Here is a 24,317-nt window from a genome sequence, read left to right on the forward strand (position 1 = left end):
ATTAACCCAAAAGATAATAATGGAAAAAGTAACAGAGTTAGTAGCAAGGGAGGTGTTTGTATATTTGAGGAAAACTTAAGGGAGGTTTGTGCATTTGTGAAAATTAATGGGGGTGTTAGTGTTATTTTCACAAAGTTCAAGGGAGGTGAGTGTTCCCTATATAAAATAACTTCACACCAAGGCTTTGTTTGATAGTTTGGAGGGGAGGTGAAGGAAATGCTTTGAGGGGTGGAAAATATGAAGGAAAATAGAGAAATCTTTCAAAAAAATTAAAAGAGTAGTTTTTTAAAGAATGATAAATTAATGTTTGTGATTTACTATATTTTTAATTTTAAAAATATTATAACAACATAAATTAAATTTGAAAAATTCATATAAACCCTCCTCCAATACAATTTTTTAGTTCCCCAAATGAAGAGTGTTTTTGTATTATTAAGAAAAGTTAACCCCAAAACCCTCTCCTCTCATTTTTCTCTACTCCTTCAACTTGCTCATTCCTTTTTTTCCCAAGTCTTCCCTTTCATTCATCTCCAAACTCGCAAACAAAGCTTAAGTGTATCATAATTAAATTATGAGTCTTGTTAATTTGTTCCACAAGAGTAAAGATCTCCTCCATTTGTCAAATTAAATGAAGTATACAATTTAGAGAGATAGACAAAAAAAAAAAAAAGTAGATGCTTCCACTAAATGGGTTCCACCTGCATTAATTATTTTATACTTTTTTTCAAGATTTTTTGTGTCTTTATCTCAATAAATGGAGAGAATTATAAATGGAGAGGCACAAAATAAAAAACTAAATAAAAAAAATTAACCTGAAAATTATGCATTCATAATCTTAAAAACTTATATTTTTGATAAAATATTTATTGTTTATTTTTATTATAAGATCCTTATCTTGTGCCTTGATAAACTTTAAAGTTACAAGTTAACATTTCCTTTAAATTATTTTCATTAAAGCACAGGATAAGTTAGCATGATGTATGAATCTATAATTATTTTGATTTTTTTTTTGTGTTACATTAACCATTGATTAATTAATTTTGACCGGTTGAATACTGACTCAACCTTTGATAAACTTGATTACACAAAACATGATTAACATTAATACTCCATCCGTCCCTTAATAAGTGACACAGTTGATCCAATTACGCATACTAATGCGTAATTTTGAATTTAAATATCTTGGAAAAAATTATGAAAATTTGATATTTTGAAAATACTCATCGAGACGAATCTAACGACATCTTATATGATATTATTTATCTTTGTATATTAGTAGAAAAATATAGTCAAAGTTAGGTCAAAATTGTACATTTTTAAACAAGTCATTTATTACGGGACGGAGGGAGTACAGTTTTTCTTCCACGACAAAAGAATTCAGTTGTATCTGTCTGTACTTTACGCTTAGAATCAGAATTTGATTGGTTGAAAAGTAAAAAGTAGCATAAATTCCTGCCACCGTAACAAAACTTCCACATCATCATACCCTTTTTATTCACCATCCAATAATCCAGGAATTTATGATAGAACACCGTATAACCATAGACCACACCACATCAAACAAAAACCCAGTGAGACTAGCACTTTCACAAGTTCAAGATGAAGATTGAAAAGGAATGAGAAGTTGGTGGTGTATATGAATTAAGTACTTTGTGACCTCTTCTTCCTTTTATCTTCATATCACTTCATTCTCTCCCACTCACTCACACATTTCATCAAACACTTTCTCTCTCTCTCTCTCTTTGGGCGATGGCGCTGAACACGGTGTCATCGGTTTCTCTTTCTCAAGTGCTACGTCTCTCCGATACAATCGGTAACCGTCACTTGTTCGTAGACTTCGCTCCATTCCGCCGTAATACCAAGCGGTGCAACCGTAGATTGACGCCGGCGATTCTCCGTCGGAGCTCCGTTAAAGCTGTTCTTCAACTTGATAATAATCATCTCAATCCTGCTCCTCCTCCTTCTTCGCCGTCAACTTCCGATTCCAAACCCAAGGTCCGGTTTCTTCATCCGTTGCTATTTTTGCACAACGATTTCGTAATTGATGATGATGATACTGCATAAGTTCAAGAACTTGCTTAATTCTTAACATGAAATATGAAACAACGTTTTCTACAGAAATATAGCGTTGAAACGTTGCTGTGAAAAAATCTTACTAGAAAATGAATATTCTCTAGTTTATAGAGTTGAGTTGACTTTGAGTTGTTTTCTAAGTGAAAATTCAAACTTGAACGAGGACGAAATGATTGTGTGAGAATTACAGCTCTGATTAATTTGCAGCTTATAAGTGGTTATCATGATAAACATCTATTTATAAGCTATTTCTATAACAAATGATTAAATAAAGTTAAATTTTTTTCATATAAATTATAAAATGTTTTCATGAGCTATTTCGGAGAGATTATGAAAATGAGGTAAAAAGAGCTTAAGAACATGCCATCAGTTGTTTTTTTTTTCTTTTCCAGTTCTCTCAAACAGTATTACAAGTGCTTATGCTAGTAAATATATTAAATAAGTCAATCCAAGCAGGTCACATGTAAATAAGAATGAAGTATGATCCATGGTGTCTATAGTTTTAGAGGTAGCTTTGCAATCCTTGTTATTACATGGATGCTGTTGCATTTATGCATAAAAAGTACTTGATGTAGTGGTCATAATTGCGGTTACAGTTGTTTTGTAAAATCTAGGAGGCCTCCGTGAAACTTGGAAACAAGCCAGCGATGTACGGGAATTGAATGAATTTTCTCATACAATTGCAAAAAGGGCCAAATTAAACTCTTATAGCATACAAACTTATGTATAAGCTATTTCTATAACAGGATAAAATTGAAGGCAAATTGTTTTTTTAAGTTATCTTGGAGAGCTTATAGAAATAAGCTGAAAACAACCTATGAACATGTCATAAGCTTTCTCAAATAGGCTCATAAGTTCATATGGTAGTAGATAAGCTCAAATAAGTCAATTCAAATAGGCCCTAACTTTAAACCAGAGATAAGTGTAAACTTCAAAAACTGGGTATAGAGAGTTCATTTCAACACCTCTGTGGAGAATAGAACAGTGTTCCAAAAATAAAGCAGAGAGGTCAAAACCTTGTTTGAGTCAATGGAAAGTCGACAATTAAGAACAATAATCACCCTGATGAACAAGAAAGGGGATGTAATGTTCCCCTTCCTAAGTAGCTGCAGTCATTAGAATCAAGACCAGGGCTCTCTATTTTACCATTTCAAAATTTATAGCTAGAAATCCAAGTCGACACGCTTATATGCTTTCTGAAAATCCAACATGAAGTCTAAATTGCATTTTCTCCCAAACTAAAATCTCTCAGCTTGCAATGCTCTGTTTCATTCTTAAGAGGACATTAGCAACGAGTTTGTACAAGCTAGTTACAAAACTAATTGGGTAATGAGGATAATACTTAGCTGGATTTATCTTTCTTTGCACCGCAGTCAATAAAAGTATAGTTAAACTCTTGTCCCTGGATAAAACTTATCCAATCACCATTTGAAGGTACTCTTCTTTTGAGAAACTCCAGTAGTGTGGATGAAGGAACCTGTGCAGATACCAGGCCCTAGAGGTTACTAATTTTGATATTTTTAAAACTTAATTCAGGGATGCGTTCTAGAGTATCAGGTGCCCAAATGCAATTTTTGTGTGTTTATCTTTTGTTTTTTCTAGAAATGTATTGGAGACCATAATCCATATGTAGTATACTAGTATGGTAATAATTAAGTGTGCTTTTAAACCCTTCCTTGAATTTCAGTCCATAATTAGCAGTTTGCATTGCTATTGAGTTAAAAGGTTGGTCAAACGAGTTTGCATTATTTTAGAAAATTGTTTCTCAGTGCGTCATTCTTCATGAATAGTTCACCAGCGTGGCTTGTAGTCTACATAACATGTTTAATGATTTTAGTTGCTTGTTGGTCAGGTTGCAAACTTGGAGGACATACTATCAGAAAGAGGGGCCTGTGGTGTTGGATTCATTGCCAATTTGGAAAATAAGGGATCATTTGAGATTGTCAAGGATGCTTTAAATGCTTTAAGCTGTATGGAACATCGTGGGGGCTGTGGTGCAGATAATGACTCAGGTGATGGTTCTGGGCTGATGACTGCAGTTCCATGGGATCTATTTGACAATTGGGCAAACGAGCAAGGGCTTGCTTCCTTTGATAAGTTGCACACTGGCGTTGGAATGGTTTTCCTACCCAAAGATGTAGAACTTATGAATAAGGCCAAGAAAGGTAATACTTTTTCTTATTTTGAAGGTCCTGATTCAACTAAGCTTGCATGATGTCTCTTCGTCTTTTATGGTTTCTCTAAGATCAGCATGTTTATGTGTTTGCTGTGTGATGCTCTCTCTCTCTCTCTATATACACACACACACACACACACACACACACACACTCACACACATCTCTCTCTCTCTCTCTCTACACACACGCACACACACTCAGATGCACACATTCACTTATTTGTAATGGTTTTTTTTTTTTTCTTTCTATATTTCAGTATTTCTCGTTCATCCAATATGCAAACCTTTGTTGTTGCAATCAAAGCTAATTAGTGCATTCTTTTAAATGCATCAAAGTGAATTTTTCACTTCAACACAGTAGTTTGTGTTCTGACATGTAATTTTGATTTTTTCTTTAGTTATTGTAAATACTTTTCAGCAAGAAGGTCTTGAGGTGCTTGGGTGGAGGCCAGTCCCTGTAAATACTTCTGTTGTAGGTTATTATGCAAAGGAGACCATGCCCAATATACAGCAGGTATTTGTCAAGATTGGGAAGGAAGAAAATACTGAAGACATTGAACGAGAACTGTACATCTGTCGAAAACTTATTGAAAAAGAAGTAAGCTCGGAAAGTTGGGGAAATGAGCTTTATTTCTGTTCTTTATCCAATCGAACAATAGTTTACAAGGGGATGCTCCGCTCAGAAGTTTTGGGGTTATTTTATTCTGATCTTCAGAATGATCTTTATAAATCCTCCTTTGCCATTTATCATCGAAGGTATAGCACAAATACTAGTCCTAGATGGCCTCTTGCACAACCAATGAGACTTCTTGGTCATAATGGAGAAATCAACACCATACAGGTTGAGCTCTCTTTGGCATTACAAATTTTCCCATAGAATTTTACCTTGGATGGATTTATGAAATAGCTACATGTATGTGCAGGGGAACTTGAATTGGATGCAGTCACGAGAGCCGTCATTAAAGTCACCTGTATGGCGAGGTCGTGAAAATGAAATTCGTCCATTTGGAAATCCAAAGGCATCAGACTCGGCAAATCTTGACAGTGCTGCAGAAGTATGTCAATAACTGTATATAAAATTAATCGTTCCTTCTGTTAAGAGGATCTTGATGATGATGATAAATTTAAAATTAATTGTTGAAAAAGATATGATCCTCATACTTTTACGATTCTTTATTTGGGGGGTTTCATTATATAGTCTAATATAATTGTATAAATTTTCAAGATATCCGAGCCATTAGGCTAAGGATTTGACCATGGTGCATGCTTTTGTTTGGACTAAAATACTTAATAGAGTTGCTATAAATAGTTTTTTATATAGTTAGGTCTCATGTTATGCTTCTGCATGTGCTATGTGTTTTTCTCTTTTTGATGTTAAAAGATGAAACAATCTTTTTATTTTTCAAATTGCTTTAAAGCTTTGAAATGGACTTCTGGCATTTTTGTTCAGCAATTTCAGTTTAACAACATATGTTAGTATTGTTAATATTATGCTGAAGGCGGGGATTGAACTCTTGATCTTCTTATCACTCCACTCCATAACTCCCCCATGCCAACCACCAATGCAACCTTATATCCTCTTGTTCAGCAATTGATCTATGGTTTTTTTTAATCCTTTAATCCTTTATTATGTTATTGTTTTAAAGGATATGGTTGGAATAAGTGGAGCAAATTATTTTGACAATAAACTTTGTTGAGAATCCTACATTGGATGGTGACATGACCCATAAAGTGGTTATAAATAGGACCTTACAAGCCGATTTTGTGGGGTTGAGTTAGTTCCAACCCAAATACAAAGATAATTTTAAAGCCTATCCTATATTGATTGAGTCACCCATTATCGAGCCATTGGGTCACACTTTAGATGTCCAGTCCGGAGCGTAAGTGGGGTGTGTTGATAGTCTCAGATTGGATAATACTATGAATCTGTAGTGGTATATAAGTACGTCCCCACCTTACAAGCCGGTTTTGTGGAATTGAGTTAGTTGCAGCTCAAATTCTACAAGGTTTTTTGTAGGGTTTTGAGGCTTATGGATGGATGGATGGATGATTTTTATTTTTTTTAAACTTCTTCCTTCCCTTAATATATATTCTATAGTAGCTTTGCCCACTTAGCAAGGGTTAATCTGATTCTGAATATATTTTCTCATCATTTCTTGTTATTTGACCGACACTTTCTCACTCTTTATCTGTTATGTTTTCTACTTTATGATATACAAATTCCTCATTTGTACTGTTTTGTGAGCCCTCTATTTTTGAGTTTTTTCTGTGTATCAAGTTTTTTAGGCTTGACTTATGTATTAGTCATGTTTATAGCTGAATGGTCTCATATGTTTCAGTTATTAATAAGAAGTGGTCGAACCCCTGAGGAGTCCATGATGATTCTTGTTCCAGAGGCTTACAAGAACCATCCAACACTGACAATCAAATACCCTGAGGTATTCCTTCCCCCTTGCTTTTAAATAGATGATGCATTTTCTGCACATTTATGCTTAAGTGTCCCCATTTCATGATTATAAATTCTCATTTAAAGCATGCTTGATCCACTTCTTTATCCAGATAAAAGCACATGCTATCTGGTTTATCGTATACCATATCTCATATTTGCCAGTACTGCTTTTGTTTATAACTAATAAAAAAAGTTGCCCAGAGATGCCCTGTGCACATGGGAACAATGTTATTAATGACATATGGTTTGTTCATGGTGGCAAGCTTAGAATCTGTCCTAAAAGTATGGTATGTGGCATTGTGGCCTATAGCAGAAACATGATAATTCTAATGTGAATATGATATACTCTCTGGCCTTAAATATAAGCAAAAAAAGTTCATGTATTGGATCCAAACTTGGACTAAAAACATTACCTTTTTGTTTATATTTAAGGCCGGAGGGAGTATACACAAAGAGGCTTCTAAAATACTGCAGAATATAATGAAATTAAAAAGAACCAATAGCCTATTTCAAGAACAAAAAACCAGAAACATATTGCAATAAATGAAATTAACCAAGCAGCCCATGTACTGTTGAACAAAGAGGACAGAATCAAAAGGAAAGAAAGAATTAGGAAAAAGATGTGAAGGAAATAGAGATTGACAAAGGTGTAAAGAACAGAACAGGTGAGACAAAGCAAGGTTTTTAAAATAGGAGAACGGAAAAAGGAAAGGAGGAAGAGAATAGGCTGATCATCCAAGACATGCAATTTGTTAAAAGTTGGTCATTTGCTGGAAAAGGGCCACTTGTCAGAGATGGCAGAGTGATATGAGGGCAGCTGAATAGGGTTATTAAAGACCCTCATTCTTCATGCTTGTTATGCAAAGTTATGATCATTAAGAACACTCATTATGGAAAGAAATGAAATCTCTGGTCTTTTATTGTATCTTTTCATTTCTTACAATCTGAAATCTTATTACCTTTTCATTTCTTAGGCGATTGACTTCTATGACTACTACAAAGGCCAGATGGAAGCTTGGGATGGACCTGCCTTGCTTTTATTCAGGTATAAAGATAAAAACAAATCCATAGGAACACACCTGCCTTGTTGGTATATCACTTTATTGGTTTATCCTAATTCATAGGACCTGACTTTAAGAATATTGAGCAGTACTAGGGTTCAACAAGTGCAAGTAAAAGAAAGATTGTTTTGAGAATGTGGTGAGAGGGAGAGTGTTGTTTGAACACTACTGTTTATAGAAGACTGCCTAAGTAACTCGCTAGATAACACTCCGTCATACATTAGCTGTCAGATAGTGAGTGACAAATCTCACAATGATAGTTTCGAGTAGAGCTGTCAGAAGTTGACTTATCTAGCTAGCTCCAATACATCAACCACCTCAGAACTGTTACTGCAAACTTCAATATTAAATAAACAATTGGTTACTCTAATAAGCAGCAGTCCTATACAGCAAAGTTTGGTCATTAGAAAGAAACAAAAGGTAAAAAAAAAAAATAATTAATTGTCGTAATCTCTATGATTTTGTGTTATTGTTTGTGTACTGCAAACATGCGTGATAAAATAAGAGATAATGAGAGTGCTTAGAAAGAAGAGAGAGAATAATAGGTCAGAAACTTTGATTAGATGAAAGTGATTTTAATGACGAGTTTCAGTTTCATAGAAGGTATTTGTAGCAACTCAAAGTAGCTGCTTGTAAGAAACTACTATCTAACTAAGCCCTAACTTTCTAATAGTAACAGTTAACACAGAACTGTCTTACTGTGATACAAGTACAACTCAGATACAGCTAGCAAAGCTGACTAAAACTGTTGGCTAACAATTAGGAAGTAATATACTCTGATACTCTAGATTGTGCTGCATTTACTGGAAAGGAGAAGGTGAGACAGGGGTAAAGGGCAGTGTAACAATGGGGCCTTGCCCCCCACCTCTTTTTATTTTTTTTATTTATTTTTTATTTTAGTTGTTGAATAAGTTGGCATACTTTTATATTTCATTACTCTAATATTATATATTTAGCTACCTCAAACAAGTCTATAATTTGTCAAAAATTAGTAGAAATAAGAAAGTAAAAAATGATCACTCCATTGATAAATTTATTCGTCTTGTTTTCTCACTTCTAGTCCCAACAGTAACTACAGGGAGAGTTTTGTAAGCAACTGAAATTGTCAAGACTCATGAAACAAAATGGGCAATGAATTTCATGCAAATAACTTAATTGTTTACATTGAAAAATACAATGTTAGTCTATTTAGTACAAAATCAATTCTCGATGCTTTGAAGTGTTGTTGAATTATACTCCCTGTGTCTCACAATATGTGTCCTCTTTCCTATTTTTTCTTGTCTCAAATTATCTGTCCCTTTTGTTGAGATTATAATATATGAATTGGAGACATAAATTTAACTTTAGTATCTTCTTGGAACTGTATTCATTACATCATCCAAATATTTACCTTTGTTTCTGCATTGTTTAGAGAGAATCACTCTGTTAAATTGAATTTACTCTTGTTCTGCTCATTGTCATTAGGAAACAGTGTCCATAGTTTAACAAAATAACCTGTAGTAAATAGGTAGAGAACTTTTTTTAATCTCTCCTTGAAGCTGTTATTTTTCCGTGAGTGTTTATAATGCAATTTATGTGTCACAGTGATGGAAAAACTGTTGGTGCGTGCCTTGATCGTAATGGACTTCGACCTGCCAGGTATTGGCGAACATCAGACAATATGGTCTATGTTGCTTCTGAGGTGAAGTCCCTAACTTTTATCCCTTGACTGATATGGTTGATTTAAAGCTGTATTATTTCATTGGTCAGATGACAGCTCTACTTTTCTAATTCTAGAACTTATAGGAGATATTGTTGTTTTGGCTGCGTATGGGCTTTGAAAAGCCAAGATCTGACATAATCAAATTTACCGAATTTTCTATTATCTCTGCTTGTCGTTGTTTTGATAAATGGAAATCAAAGACTATTTAGCCACTTTTATTAGTTGCCTTCAGAATAGCATCATATAATTGTTTTGTTGATTATAGTCATAATTAGTATTAGGGTCTTGACTAACAAGTGCCCTTAAGGCACTTGTCAAGAAAGCAAAAAGTAGAAACTTTGCATTGGAAACAACAATTTGTAAAAATTCAAAAAGTTGAATATACACTTTCTCACCATTTCCCAAGACAATATTTCTACTCCCTCCGGTCACATTTATAAGCAAAAAATCACTTTTTTGATTCATTCAATATTTAATGTATTTGGTCAATATATAGACCAAATACATTATGTATTCAATGAACCTAAAAAGTGCATTTTTGCTTATAAATGTGACCGGAGGGAGTATTTTAGTTTATTTAACAATTGCCCTAAGGGCACTCTTTAACTGATGCAGATTATTCTCTCTATTTAACATTGTTTATACAGATTCCTTCGATTATTATTTTTCCTAATTTTCTCTTGTTTATTCTAATTCTAACATATTATGTTTTCTCATTCTCTTTTAGGTTGGTGTTGTACCAGTGGACGAGTCAAAGGTTATCTCGAAAGGCCGATTAGGTCCAGGCATGATGATAACAGTTGATTTACTTGGTGGCCAGGTTCGCACTGCAATACTTTCTTGTCTTGGTTATGACACTTTTCAACATAGACATATTTTATCTTGTAATGGTTGTTTGATCCAGCAAATATCAGTATTATTTATTGAGTTAGATATTTATCCAACTTAGAGTTTTTCTTTTACTGTTTTGTGTGCCCCAATGTGACCTAAAGTTACTTATTGAATCAGAAGCTTGCCAAGAGTTTTCCTGTAAATAAAACTGCTTCCTTTTTTTTTTAATAACCTTATCTATTGCCACTGAAATTTTGTTAATGAAGTCAAGTTTTATTCTTTTTAGTCCACTAAAAGCATAGGGGCTCATAGCCCTTTAAAAGAAGAAGAAAAACTTAGTTGAGATCTGAGAACTACATCATAATAATTAGTTTAAGAGATGTAAGAGTTTTGTTTGAAAGCTTATAAATGGAAGTTCTATGAGCCGTCCTAAAAAATTACACTCAAGAACAGCTCATCTGATGTCATTTTATCTCACATTGGATAACTTATATATAGTTGACTGATAAATAATTTATATCATTTGCTAGAAAGTATTAATAATGGGGAGCGTCAGTGTGCCCCTCAGTTCAGTACATTCTAATGCATTCAATTTACATTTTCTCTGATGTTTTATCTTGCTTTCTTCCGTCTGAGTTTCTAACACAGTCTGTGATTCCGATGTCTTAAATTGTGAATGCTGATGCCTGAGTTCTTGTACGAGAACATTTTTTTCTTTTTGTTTTCCTAGTAGTTTTCTCAATTTTTATGCTAAAAGGTTGAATATGCTGTTTGACAGGCTTAATTTACTTCCCAAACCTTTTTTTTTTTGTGAGTGGCAGGTCTATGAGAATATGGAGGTTAAAAAACGAGTAGCCTTATCAAACCCATATGGGAACTGGATCAAGGAAAATCTGCGGTCTTTGAAGTCTGAGAATTTCCTTTCATCCTCGGTGATGGAGAATGATGCAGTATTAAGACACCAACAGTGAGAGTTCTATGTAGATTTTGCTCTTGGTTTATATCCTTGATGAGGGAATTTCTGTTTTAAAGTGTTGCCATTTTAAATCTCATTGCCTTACTCACTGTTAGTTTGTAAACATTCTGTGTGCTTCTTATTTGCTTTCTTGTTTTTTATGAGGATTCGAAATCTGGTTTTTGATTGAAAATTATGATTTATGCAATAACAAGTTCCCTTTCTAAAGTAAAATATTCTTCTGAGTTGTAGGGAAAAGACCTTTATTTGTAGTGTCCCCTGTTTTTTCAGTATCAAGTTCATTGAATTGAGGCTGCTTCCTGTGAAGTAATGTTGAAATTTTTATAAGATAATGATCTATGGCATGTTGATGGAAAAGTGGGTTTGCTCTTCATTGCAGCTTACGATACACCATCTTTTGTGGTTCTTTGTCATGTACTAATTTTTAGGCTAATGTTCAATAGCATGTTGATGGGAAAGTGGGTTTGCTCTTCATTGCAGCTTACAATGCAACATCTTATATGGTTCTTACTTAACCGCTCTTTGGTGAGACCAGGGCATTTGGGTACTCCAGTGAAGATGTCCAGATGGTGATCGAGTCTATGGCTTCTCAAGGAAAGGAACCTACATTTTGTATGGGAGATGATATTCCATTGGCTGCATTATCTCAGAAACCTCACATGCTTTTTGATTACTTTAAGCAACGGTTTGCACAGGTAGGCAAAACCACTTTCCTACAATTGATTCTCTAAAGTAATTCCCTCTCTTCCAAAGGCCCTTCTTCACAAAAGATTGCTCATTTCAAAATAGAACTAACAACTGTATGAATTATTTTCTCCATCCTTATTTCTCCTAATTATACATGATTTCTCCTCTAACTAACCAACTACTATATCCAATTATTACTCAGAACCTGGAAACAATAATGAAATCATAAATTGTGGAATCGTAACACACAAATCATAGGATTCTACAAAATTCATAGAACTCATATATATGCAAATAAAATAACATAAATAAAAGAAAAAGCTTTTCAATCACACTTCAAAAACAAATTCATGAAACAACTGAAGCTAGTACAAAACATCAAGACATGAACGTGTGGAATTCTAAAATAGATTTCGTAAAGGACTTTCCTCCACAAAGGATTACTCCTTTTACATATCTACTAATAAACACGTCCAATTATTTTCTGTATGCTTATTCTCTTATTTATATGCTGTATCTCTTTTAACTAACCATAAGTACGCTAGCTCCCCTTTTTTCTTTATCATTTATCCTATAATTGTAATCTAGATTCATGCACATATGTTTAATTTCCTTGCCAAATTAGCTGAGATACTGGTTAGCTCTCTGTCTGGTAGACTAATACACCTTTTTTTTTTTTTTCTTCTTCTTCATATTTTCCTTGTACAATGTACATTAATTTTAGAATTATAAAAATACCTAGTACTTGTGTTCCCTTTTTTGTTTCCACCACCAGAGAACGAGTGGTGGAGGGTTTTCTAGGAAATATGTTTGGATGGTATTATTCATTTCATAAACCATTAGCATCTTATTGTGAATGTTTAATAGTTAATCTTGTTGAAAGGTATTGTGACCAAGAAGAGTCATGTACATTGCTACTGAAATGGTGGGTTGCGTCCAAAATGTATGCGCGCGCCCACCCACCCACCACACACATGATATGAACACTCTGTCCTGTTGATGTTGCACAGGAATTTGTTTTAGAATTAGGGTTGGATGAAACTAGAAAGTTAGGTATTGGGATTTATGAGTAGGTATTCGGCACAAGGTGTTGCGGTTCTATATTGACAAGAAAGACCAGAAGATATCTTTTGAATATTATTTTGAATAAAGAGAGCGGCTATTTTTATGCCACTCAGGAATCTGGATCTGACCGGACTCTCAATTGACTAATTTAAAAACTTTCGATTAACTTTTGGGTTACCCATTAAATTCATAACTTTAAAGTTGAACTTTCCTAGACTTCAGTAACTTATGAAATACAGTAAAATTTCACTCTGTTGCATTTTATAGAATTTTAGTCTTTTACTATTTTTTATTATGGTTTGCATGTGATGACTTTTTTATGCTAACAGGTTACAAATCCTGCAATTGATCCACTCCGAGAAGGGTTAGTTATGTCTCTTGAAGTAAATATAGGGAAGAGACGGAATATATTGGAAATTGGACCTGAGAATGCTTCACAGGTACTTTAGCATATATCTGTAATGTTTGTCTGTTGTTGTCAAATAATACCCGTGATTTTAATCCCTTTTCTTTACACACGATGATGGTGTGTTTCTGGAGCAGGTTATATTATCTAGTCCGGTATTGAATGAAGGGGAACTTGAGTCATTGTTAAAAGACTCCCACTTAAAACCACAAGTGTTGCACACATTTTTTGACATAACTAAGGGGATTGATGGTTCCTTGGAGAAAGCATTAAATAAGCTTTGCGACGCTGCCGATGAAGCTGTTAGAAATGGTTCCCAGCTACTTGTTCTTTCAGACCGTTCAGAAGCACTGGTAAGGACCATTTACTAGAATCTTTATCTTATGAAAGAAGTGTATATATAACAGCTCTCATGGGTAGAGTAGAGGTAGACGTGATTATTAAAAGAGGATGATCTATCTAATAGGCAGAGGGAGATCAAAAAGAACAGTAAGCTAAATTATTAAAAGAGGTCGAGTTAAATGGATTATGGTTGGATTTCATTCATAGCAAGGAATTCTGGTGTAGTTTGATCTATGTATCATGTCGCCTAGTAAAAAAAATACACTGATTGTTCCATTTGTACAGTTGGAACTTTGATTGACTTTGTGTGTGTGTGTGGCGGGGCTAATTATACAATCCTTTTTCTTGGTCCCAGGAACCAACTCATCCCGCAATTCCAATACTTCTTGCTGTTGGTACTGTTCATCAGCATCTAATCCAGAATGGACTTCGGATGTCAGCTTCAATTGTAGCGGATACTTCTCAGTGCTTTAGCACTCATCAGTTTGCCTGTTTAATAGGATATGGTGCAAGGTTGTTCAATGCCTCCACTTAAGCCTCTGTTAGACATGATGTTTTAGTTTCTTGTTTTAATCTTACCTTTTGAATTATGTTTTCTATCTAATGTTAATTTGTTAGCTCTACATATGAATTAGGGTGGGTATAAATTGAAGTTTTTATTTTTTTTATCTGTGGTTTCATGTTAGTTTGCTATTTTTATGATACGGTTGCATTCCTACCTTTGTAACAAAGCCATTTTTTCATTTGAACTTGAATGAATCTAATTGTCTTACTTTTCCATGAAACAAATGTTTAATGCTGTTATTGGAATTGGTTCCACCTTGCACTAGTAGTTTGCAGCAAAGGAAAGTGGGAACTATGTCCAGTTTAACTACCTTGCCTCTATCTTATTGTGCACTGCATGATATATCTATGTTTATGTTTTAGTGCTGTGTGCCCATACTTGGCACTGGAGACATGTCGTCAATGGCGTTTAAGTAATAAAACAGTAAATCTGATGAAGAATGGAAAGATGCCTACTGTATCAATTGAACAGGCACAGAAAAACTACTGCAAGGTTAGTGCTTAACTTTAAACCACTATTCTGGATGTGGAACTGAAAAGCAATGTTTTTATTTTTAGTTGCTGTAATTATGACGGCTATGTGCATTCCCTAGTTTGCTATTTTTACGAGTAAAGCACAGGTAGTACTAGCCCAGCCATTTCTAACATAAGGCCTATAACACAATTAACATATTCTAACTTCGACCTTCGGGGGGAGAATACTTTCCCCCCTTCAATGTTGCTTTTTGGTTCACTGTTCTTCCAGTCAATGAATTCCTCTTATCATTATTATTTTATCTAAAGATTATTAGTGACAAATTTTGCATTTTTACTGCATGCCAGGCTGTCAAAGCAGGTCTTCTTAAAATTCTTTCCAAAATGGGCATCTCATTGCTTTCAAGGTACACATGATTTATGTAATTATGAGAATATAGGCTTGAAATGTTGTAGTTAGTTAATTGTTGTAATAGTTAGTTAGTGACAGCTGTCTCTAGTTAATGACACCTGTAACCATCTCATAGAGTTGGTGTAGGTTGAGCTTCAGCTAGTAAAGGATAAGGGTCTGGTAATACCTTCTTGTATCTGTAACTGAACTTATTTTCACTAAATACACTAAACAGATTCAAGCCTAGAATAATGTCACTCTCTTATCTCATAGTAATTAAGTATTATAAAGGATAGCAAACACCAGAAAATGCTTACCCAACAACTTTGTACATTAAATTAATATTTTCTGAAATGTTTATTAGTTTATTTTCTCATATTTTCTTACTGGTGTCGTGATTTTGATAAATCGATCTGTCAATTCTTTGTATATAGTTACTGTGGTGCACAGATATTTGAAATCTATGGATTAGGGAAGGAAGTTGTGGATCTTGCATTCAGCGGAAGTGTATCGAAAATTGGTGGTTTAACTTTTGATGAGGTAAGGAAGAATGCATAACTCAAACCTGAGTGAAAATGAAACACTGCTAAGTGCTAAATTACTTGGAAGAGAAGATTCTATTCAATATGAATAAATAATACCTTTCATCAACAATATTATTGATACAGCTAATTAAAAATTGCTTGAATCACAATAATAGGATCTCTCTATCTCTCGAATGTGAATGCTTTCGGTTTTTACCTATATATTAATTTGGGAAGTTCAAAAAATAATTGTTGAGTCTCTCTCTCTCTCTCTCTCTCTCTCTCTCTCTCTCTCTATATATATATATATATATATATATATATATATATATATATATTGTTAAATTTTTGCGCAGAAAGTTCAGTGATGTTTAACAATATTGCAGCAGTATAACTCCTTCAAAGTAGTTAGTTTGGGACCATCATTTTACACCTTTTTATCGAGCCATTTTTTTCAATTAATAGATGTTTGCCAAGGGATTTATGGATCTAGTGTTAAAATATATTATGACATCTGGTATTAGCAAGCAGTAGACAATTCAAATAAACCTTTTTTTGAGTCCTTTTATATTAATGATTTTAATGTATTATTGAGTTAAATTAAGATACATATCTTATCATTATGACTTTCTGCACTGCCAATGTAGCACCTGTGGAAAATTTGCTTATATGGATAATATAATTTGCTATTTGTTACGTAGAAGATGATAAAATCCTGTTTGATTTTCTTTTTTTTTTTATGTAATACTAAAGAATAATATGAAAAGTCGAGTTCAAACAAGAGAGTTCAAGCTGCTTGTATTTGGATATAACTATTCTGATTGTCTATGTGAAAATTGTCGTGCAAAGCAATTGTGTATGATAACAAAGATGGGAGGGTGCACAAATTTGTGAACTGTTTATATATCCATGATCTATCAATATTCGTCACCATTTCTATCTATCTAACTTTATTCTTGCTTGATTTCTTATCCTCCTTTACTGTACTTCTCATTTAGTTCTCTTGTTGAATTCTTCTTTAATAAAACTTGTGTCTAAACTACTCCATAAAGGTATATTATATAGACTAAAATTGATTTGCAATTTTAACAGATTACTTTGAATGACTCCTTCAAGGAGAATTTGAGGTTTGTGATGTGAACTTTGCAGATTCAATATTAATTGCTAGACTTTTGAAACTGACCTTTGATCTTCTCTGGGCTTAAAATTAATGTGTCAACACTCTCGGGGGCAATTATGCACTATTTCTCTTGCTTAATAATTTGTTAATAAATGTTTATGAACTGAATATCAGTGGAAGAGTACACGTGCTTTTGAAATTTACTATATAGTGGAAATCACTTGTAATGAAACTTCCCTCATACTTCCTATGTGGCACAGCTAGCTAGAGAGACTCTGTCTTTCTGGGTGAAGGCATTCTCTGAAGATACAGCTAAAAGATTGGAAAATTTTGGATTTATAGTGTTCAGACCAGGAGGTATGATTTCCTGCTTAACTTGTTAGAGTTGAAGAATCAGTTGACATTTTTGCATTGTTTTTGGAAGCACAGAATGACTGTTATTGTTCTATTCATGAAATTGCATTCAAATTAATATCCCTGGTGCATTAGAAAATTGACTGATTTTGATTCTACATTTTTTTAAAGGTGAGTATCATGCAAACAATCCAGAGATGTCAAAGTTGCTTCACAAAGCTGTTCGTCAGAAAAGCCAAAATGCCTTTTCAGTTTATCAACAATATTTGGCTAATCGACCTGTTAATGTTGGTTCTGAAAATCATACTTCTGTGTCATTATTATAGATTTTATTATAACAGGAATATGTAAAATATCGTTTGTTTATTGCAGGTTATCCGTGATCTTCTTGAGTTCAAAAGTGATCGTGCCCCCATACCTGTGGGGAAGGTAGAACCTGCTTTATCTATTGTGAAACGGTTTTGCACCGGTGGGATGTCTCTTGGAGCTATATCTAGGGAAACTCATGAAGCAATTGCAATTGCAATGAACAGAATAGGTGGAAAGTCAAATTCAGGGGAAGGTGGTGAGGTAATATAAATTTCATCTCAATTTATATTTCCGTAAAGGCAATTTTTTGTCTTCGTTCTAATTTTATCAGCTTTTTTATTTTTAATTCACTATGACTTCATTTATTCATACATTTCATTTAGGATCCTATTCGCTGGAAACCACTTACTGATGTTGTTGATGGTTACTCTCCAACTCTTCCACATCTTAAAGGTCTTCAAAATGGGGATACTGCTACTAGTGCTATCAAACAGGTTATTGGACTGAAATTTCAGAAAATAGCTTCATAAATTTTATTGACTATAGTAAAGTTATACTGTTTACTGCAGAATGGTTAAGCTTTATTTATTCCTTCTCTTGTCCAAATCAAAATACTTTACCATTTTATAAAATCCTTATTGCACACAACTTCCCAAAGCTACCATTCTCAGTTTCAACCTAAATAACATGGTCTGATTTCTTTAGTTGATTGCAAACACATGATTTTGATGTGATTCTCAGGAACTTGTGCCAACTTTGCCTGAGTATCCTGTAACTGTCTGCACCCTTAAATGAAAATTGGTAAAAACAAACATTAGAACAAAGTAATGTTACTCATTGATGTCTTGTGCATTAAAGAACAAACATCAATGAACAGTGGTAATCTGATACCTCTAGCCACATAGGAATTATGGCAAACAGTGGTAATCTGATAAAATATTTTTCATTTGGATAAGGTTGCTTCAGGAAGGTTTGGTGTCACTCCAACATTCTTGGCAAATGCTGATCAATTAGAAATTAAAATTGCACAAGGTGCAAAGCCTGGTGAAGGTGGACAATTGCCTGGGAAAAAAGTTAGCATGTATATTGCAAGGTTGAGAAATTCTAAACCAGGGGTTCCTCTTATATCTCCACCTCCTCATCATGACATTTACTCTATTGAAGATCTTGCACAATTGATCTTTGATCTTCACCAGGTGACTCTCTTGCACACGTACTCACTTGTCCCTGTTGAATTAAAACTAGTGCAATGTGAAAACATCTCCATCGTTCAATGGTTGAACAGGTGAACCCTAAGGCCAAAGTATCTGTAAAACTGGTGGCTGAAGCTGGAATTGGCACTGTTGCATCCGGGGTTGCAAAGGGCAATGCTGACATCATACAGGTTTCTACTGTGGCCTGAAATCCATTTATTTTTTTGATGCATCTATAGTTTTATTTCTCAGATATCTATTCTTCATCTTTTCTGAAGCATAACATATAATGTGATCAACTTACAGATATCAGGACATGATGGGGGAACAGGAGCAAGCCCTATAAGTTCCATCAAACATGCAGGAGGTCCTTGGGAACTCGGACTTACAGAATCTCACCAGGTTATAATTGAGTCATGAAACTGTGCAAATGCAACCTATTCTTCATGTAAAGTAATTTTCCATTTGATTGTGGATTATTTTTCTTTCAGACACTAGTTGAAAATGGACTCAGAGAAAGAGTTATTCTCAGAGTTGATGGTGGATTTAGAAGTGGAGTTGATGTCATGATGGCAGCAATAATGGGTGCTGATGAATATGGGTTTGGTTCAGTGGCAATGATTGCTACTGGATGTGTTATGGCTCGCATTTGCCACACCAACAATTGTCCAGTTGGTGTTGCCAGTCAGGTTTTTAGAGAACTGATTTATTATTACATGCTTTTATGTATTGATTACTTGTCCTTTATCTAATTTGCAATTACATTTCAGAGGGAAGAGTTGCGTGCACGTTTTCCTGGTGTTCCTGGTGATCTTGTTAACCTCTTCTTGTACGTAGCTGAGGAGGTATTTTATGGCTGCTATTGGTATCTTTCATGTTCATCTTTTTCATATTTTGAAATTACCTTATTGGTTTTAATTTTTATGTTCCACTTTGAAATTTAGATTAATTAGTGTTTTCCTTTTCCTGCCCAAAATAAATATAACTATTTTTACTATTCCTATCATTATTACTTGACCAGGTAAGAGGCACTTTGGCACAGTTGGGGTATGAGAAGTTAGATGATATAATTGGCAGAACAGAATTATTGAGACCAAGAGACGTATCTCTTGTGAAAACTCAGCATCTAGATCTGAGCTATATCCTCTCTGTATGTATTAGCTTATAATCATATGCTTTTGTCTTTCCTTTTTCTTCCTTTGAGTTTAATAAGTTCCTGATTCTCTGACTTGCATGTTTTATAATTATCATTTTCAGAATGTTGGGTTACCTAAATTGAGCAGTACAGAAATCAGAAATCAGGAGCCACATACCAACGGTCCTGTCCTGGATGATGTTTTACTAGCAGACCCAAAGGTAACCTTATAAACAACAATAAGTGTTGGCAATAAAAAAAAAAACTATTGGCAACCCTTTTACAATAAATTTTCTTAAGACCATTTGTATATGAATCATAGTCAGTGCTCAAATACTAGGAATCTGTTATGAACCCACAATAAAGAATTGAAGAATATAATATGAGATAGGCTTTATGATAGGCTTTGATACCATATAAGAATTTAAGTTTGTGCTTAACCACAAAAGCTAGAACATGGGGTGAGAGTTGTACCCACTTATAACCACTATCAGGTCATATTACTATTCAATGTTGGACTCTCATCACCTCTTTACGCCTAGGACTAGAAATCTGAAGCATGGCTTGGGTGGTTCGAAAATGGTTGGATAGCATGTGGCCCGACACATTAGGTTAGGCTCTGATACTATATTATAATTTAGACTTTGGGCCTAACTCAAACCCGTAATGCCAACTTGTAAGGTGTGAGGATTTTGTAGACTTTATAAGCTATGTTTGGTGCATGTTGAAAAATAAAATAGAACATGACCAAAAAAGGTGATAAATTTGGTTCCACTGAAAAGGGTAAAATAAAAAAGAATAAGGTATATGTTTTTATCCTTGTAAAATAAGCAAATTTGGTTTTGGTTGCTACAATTTTTTCTGTTTTAATTCCTCCATAATCTGAAATTGCAATATTTTGTCCTCATGCGAATCTATTTACTGCTTTTGTGCATACGAAATGTCACGTTTGATCCCAGATGGCACCCAATATTTACGTGGTGTCATGTTAGCATGTGACTGAAATTTTTCTTGATCCCTAAAATGTATTCTATTTGTTTGCTATAAATGAATGTTAGGAACCAAAAACTGCGAGTTCAGATTTTGTGGGTGGATACAAACTGAGAAAAAGCAGTAATTTCAAATGTTAGAAGGATGGAAAAAAAAAATTACAGGAACCAAAAATTGTGCATTTCATAGGCATTTTTTTTAACCCAATTGTAAAAAAAAAAAAAAACAAAAGAATAAAAAAGAGAGATTTTCTCATTATTCTTTTCTGCTTGACAAATGATATTTTTATATTGTCTCCAGCACAATCAAAATGTCCAAAAAGCATTCAAATTTATTTTCCATCAATTAAATGTAAATGTAGGGAGAGAGGAGTAGAAAATAATGTTTTCCTAATAAATGTTGAGAATTAGTGTTTTTTTAGATGTAATGTTTATCTATTTTCAATATTTTTCTTCCTTGCATAGTTCTCAACATTTATTATTTCAAACAAATGTTATTTTCCCATTAAAAAACACTTAAACTAATGTGTTTCCTGGTGAGTAATTCAATTTATATCAATGGTTACAAAGGTACAATCTAACCATGAAATGTTGGATAAAAAAATCCCTAGATTGCTCTCTCTCAAAGCTGGATTCACAGTATCTCTAATTTCAGAACTTGCTCTACAAACTCTCAGTAATGTTTTCAATAGAAAAAGTAATCGAATGAAGAAAATAGTTTTCTGTACTTTTCATACATGAGTCAGCAATAGAAAATACTTTTCGTCCAGATTGCAGATGCCATTGAAAATGAAAAAGCTGTTAGCAAGACCATAAAGATATACAACGTTGATCGTTCTGCCTGTGGGCGTATAGCTGGTGTTATTGCAAAGAAATACGGTGACACTGGTTTTGCTGGACAGTTGAATATTACGTAAGATGTCCTAATATGCAGTTTGAACTCTAATATCTTAAATCCGTATTTAATTGAAAGCTAAACATTTTTTTCACCACGCGTCCAGATTTACAGGAAGTGCTGGTCAGTCATTTGGGTGCTTTCTGACACCAGGAATGAATATTCGCCTTGTAGGAGAGGCAAATGATTATGTTGGGAAGGTATTGTATTTACTCTGCTGTTTGTGCACGAGAATTTATTTTTGGGAATTTATACTTGAAATATGATTTACTTATCTAGTAATGCCAGAGTATGAGGCTTGTGCTATTAAATTTCGAGAGTAGTTAGGGAGTGAATGAAGGTGTAAGAAAGTGAAGGAAAATCTGAGTGGAGAGTTCTATAGAAACTGTAATCTGAATCTGTTATTTAATTAAATAATAAATTGTTCGAAAAATAGCCCTCCGTTTTAATTTTCCAATTCCCAGGTAGTTTAGATTCATTGTAAAACACGATTGGGTTTCATAGAACCGTTTAAATTACCATAATGAATGAAATTCATGTTTTTGTTTTATAGTACCTGTTCTGAATTATTTTAGTTCGATAATTAAGCTGAGGCACATTTTTCTCATGTTTATTTGTGACTGTTGTCAGGGCATTGCTGGAGGTGAATTGGTTGTCACTCCAGTTGACAAGATAGGGTTTCAACCTGAGGATGCAGCTATTGTGGGGAACACTTGCTTGTACGGGGCCACAGGAGGGCAGGTCTTTGTTAGAGGGAAAGCTGGGGAAAGGTTTGCTGTCAGAAACTCACTTGCTGAAGCTGTAGTTGAAGGCGCAGGAGATCATTGTTGTGAGTACATGACTGGTGGCTGTGTGGTTATCCTGGGAAAGTGAGTAATATTTCTTTGTATTCTCCTCATGCTCATCCTCAACCCCTCTTTCTTCGCTTAGCTTTTCATTGAAGTATTTGAAGTAAGCTAACGGAGGCTTTCACACATTTTATATCTTAACAGTGTGGGTAGAAACGTAGCTGCTGGAATGACAGGAGGGTTGGCTTACATTCTTGACGAGGACAACACTCTCATTCCCAAGGTATATACCCCAGAACCCAATTCACTATTCTTTCTCCATTTTTCATTACAAATGGGAGGGAAATATAGTAACCTTAAAAGTTGTTGTTCTTGTTGCTTGAAATGAAATCTTGCTAATCATTTTTTATTTGTCTGAGACAGATAAACAGAGAAATTGTTAAAATTCAGCGAGTAACAGCACCTGTAGGGCAGATCCAGCTAAAGAAACTAATTGAAGCCCATGTTGTAAGCCCCCAATATACAATCACTATAATTTATGCATGCATGATTATAACATAAGCAGAAAATCATCAATGGTTTTATCAATTTTATATATGTTAATAATCATAATGGACAATCATTTTTTAACCTCTTTGTATGAAGGAAAAAACGGGTAGCAACAAAGGTGAGGCTATTCTGAAGGACTGGGACAAGTATTTATCACTATTTTGGCAGTTGGTTCCACCTAGTGAAGAAGATACCCCTGAGGCTAATGCCAAGTATGACATAACTGCAACGGAGCAGGTCACTTTGCAGTCTGCTTAGGGAGAGCAATGCAAGCTAATATTGATTGCGCCAGGCTATGAAGGGAACCACATGTCCCTGTTTTTTTATAGGGATTAGGAAGCTATCAACAAGGGTGAAAATTACTAACCAGAATATGGGATTAAACTTCCCATTAAAACACCGCTGGGCTTCATTCAATCTCAAGATCATGTTTTCCATTTTGCAGATGTAAGAGGCCCTCCTTGTACATCCCTGTTAAGCATTAGCCTTCTCTTTCCTCAGACACATTTGTATAGTCATTTGAAATAAAAACTGTAAATAAAAATGCAGTTTATTCAAATCTGATTGGAGGTTTTTGTGGATGATGAAAATAAATTAGTTGGTGCATGATCCCTGTTCATCACGATATCATTTGATGAAATGGAAGTTATTATTTCACTTGCATAATCATTGAGTTCCTTCTCTGCACTCATTCAAATGGGTAGCTGTGATTTGTGCACATTGCTTCATCTTCTATAAGACTCTATAATGGCTTTCATACGTTGATGTGATAGATATGATGAATTTTTAATAGCTTACGGCAATAGATAATGCATGCTATGTGCCCGTCTGTTTGAAATTTAGTTCAGGAGCATTTGTTAAAATTCATTTAAATAGATGCTATGGATGATAGCGTTGTGGAACTAGTTGCTGAATGCAGCGGGAACAACTAGTTTCTGGGGCACATTATCCAGCACCTGTTTACAATCCGTCTCTAAATAACGCATCACTCATTGAGGCAGTCCATTTGATTTCTTGATCAAGACTCCAAACTTCTTCCTCCATTGCTGCTTTCATATCCCATTGTCTCCAATCTGTCCATGTTGTTAAAAATCGGCTTCATGATTCATCAGCAAAATCCAACACCCAAACAATGCTGATCTTTGAATATGGCTGCGTCGACATTGCATTTTACTGTTGCAAGCCAGGGAAGAACCCATTGTACTGCTTAGTGATCCTCCAGCAAATAAGTGTAGCTGGTACACTGTAAAAATGTTCCAAATAC

At 34.4% G+C, this 24,317-nt stretch overlaps 1 protein-coding gene across 1 annotated transcript; it reads left to right on the forward strand.

Moving 5' to 3' along the window:
- Nucleotides 1–1,635: 1,635 nt before the first annotated feature.
- LOC11415038 (ferredoxin-dependent glutamate synthase, chloroplastic) lies at nucleotides 1,636–23,719 on the forward strand. The gene is made up of 33 exons (XM_003624959.4): nucleotides 1,636–1,995; nucleotides 3,926–4,238; nucleotides 4,648–5,090; nucleotides 5,173–5,304; nucleotides 6,589–6,687; nucleotides 7,673–7,743; nucleotides 9,344–9,440; nucleotides 10,189–10,281; nucleotides 11,114–11,259; nucleotides 11,804–11,963; nucleotides 13,350–13,460; nucleotides 13,564–13,779; nucleotides 14,124–14,281; nucleotides 14,696–14,825; nucleotides 15,155–15,213; nucleotides 15,632–15,737; nucleotides 17,102–17,198; nucleotides 17,367–17,482; nucleotides 17,568–17,765; nucleotides 17,888–17,998; nucleotides 18,461–18,700; nucleotides 18,790–18,888; nucleotides 19,004–19,099; nucleotides 19,189–19,386; nucleotides 19,468–19,542; nucleotides 19,719–19,847; nucleotides 19,955–20,053; nucleotides 21,592–21,734; nucleotides 21,823–21,916; nucleotides 22,347–22,585; nucleotides 22,709–22,787; nucleotides 22,928–23,011; nucleotides 23,150–23,719. Exons 1-33 carry the CDS (start codon nucleotides 1,750–1,752, stop codon nucleotides 23,309–23,311), a joined length of 4,839 nt encoding a protein of 1,612 aa, XP_003625007.2. The 5' UTR covers nucleotides 1,636–1,749; the 3' UTR covers nucleotides 23,312–23,719.
- The last annotated feature ends 598 nt before the right edge of the window (nucleotides 23,720–24,317 follow it).

This window comes from Medicago truncatula, chromosome 7 (assembly GCF_003473485.1).
Source record: "Medicago truncatula cultivar Jemalong A17 chromosome 7, MtrunA17r5.0-ANR, whole genome shotgun sequence".
NCBI classification, from domain to species: domain Eukaryota; kingdom Viridiplantae; phylum Streptophyta; class Magnoliopsida; order Fabales; family Fabaceae; genus Medicago; species Medicago truncatula.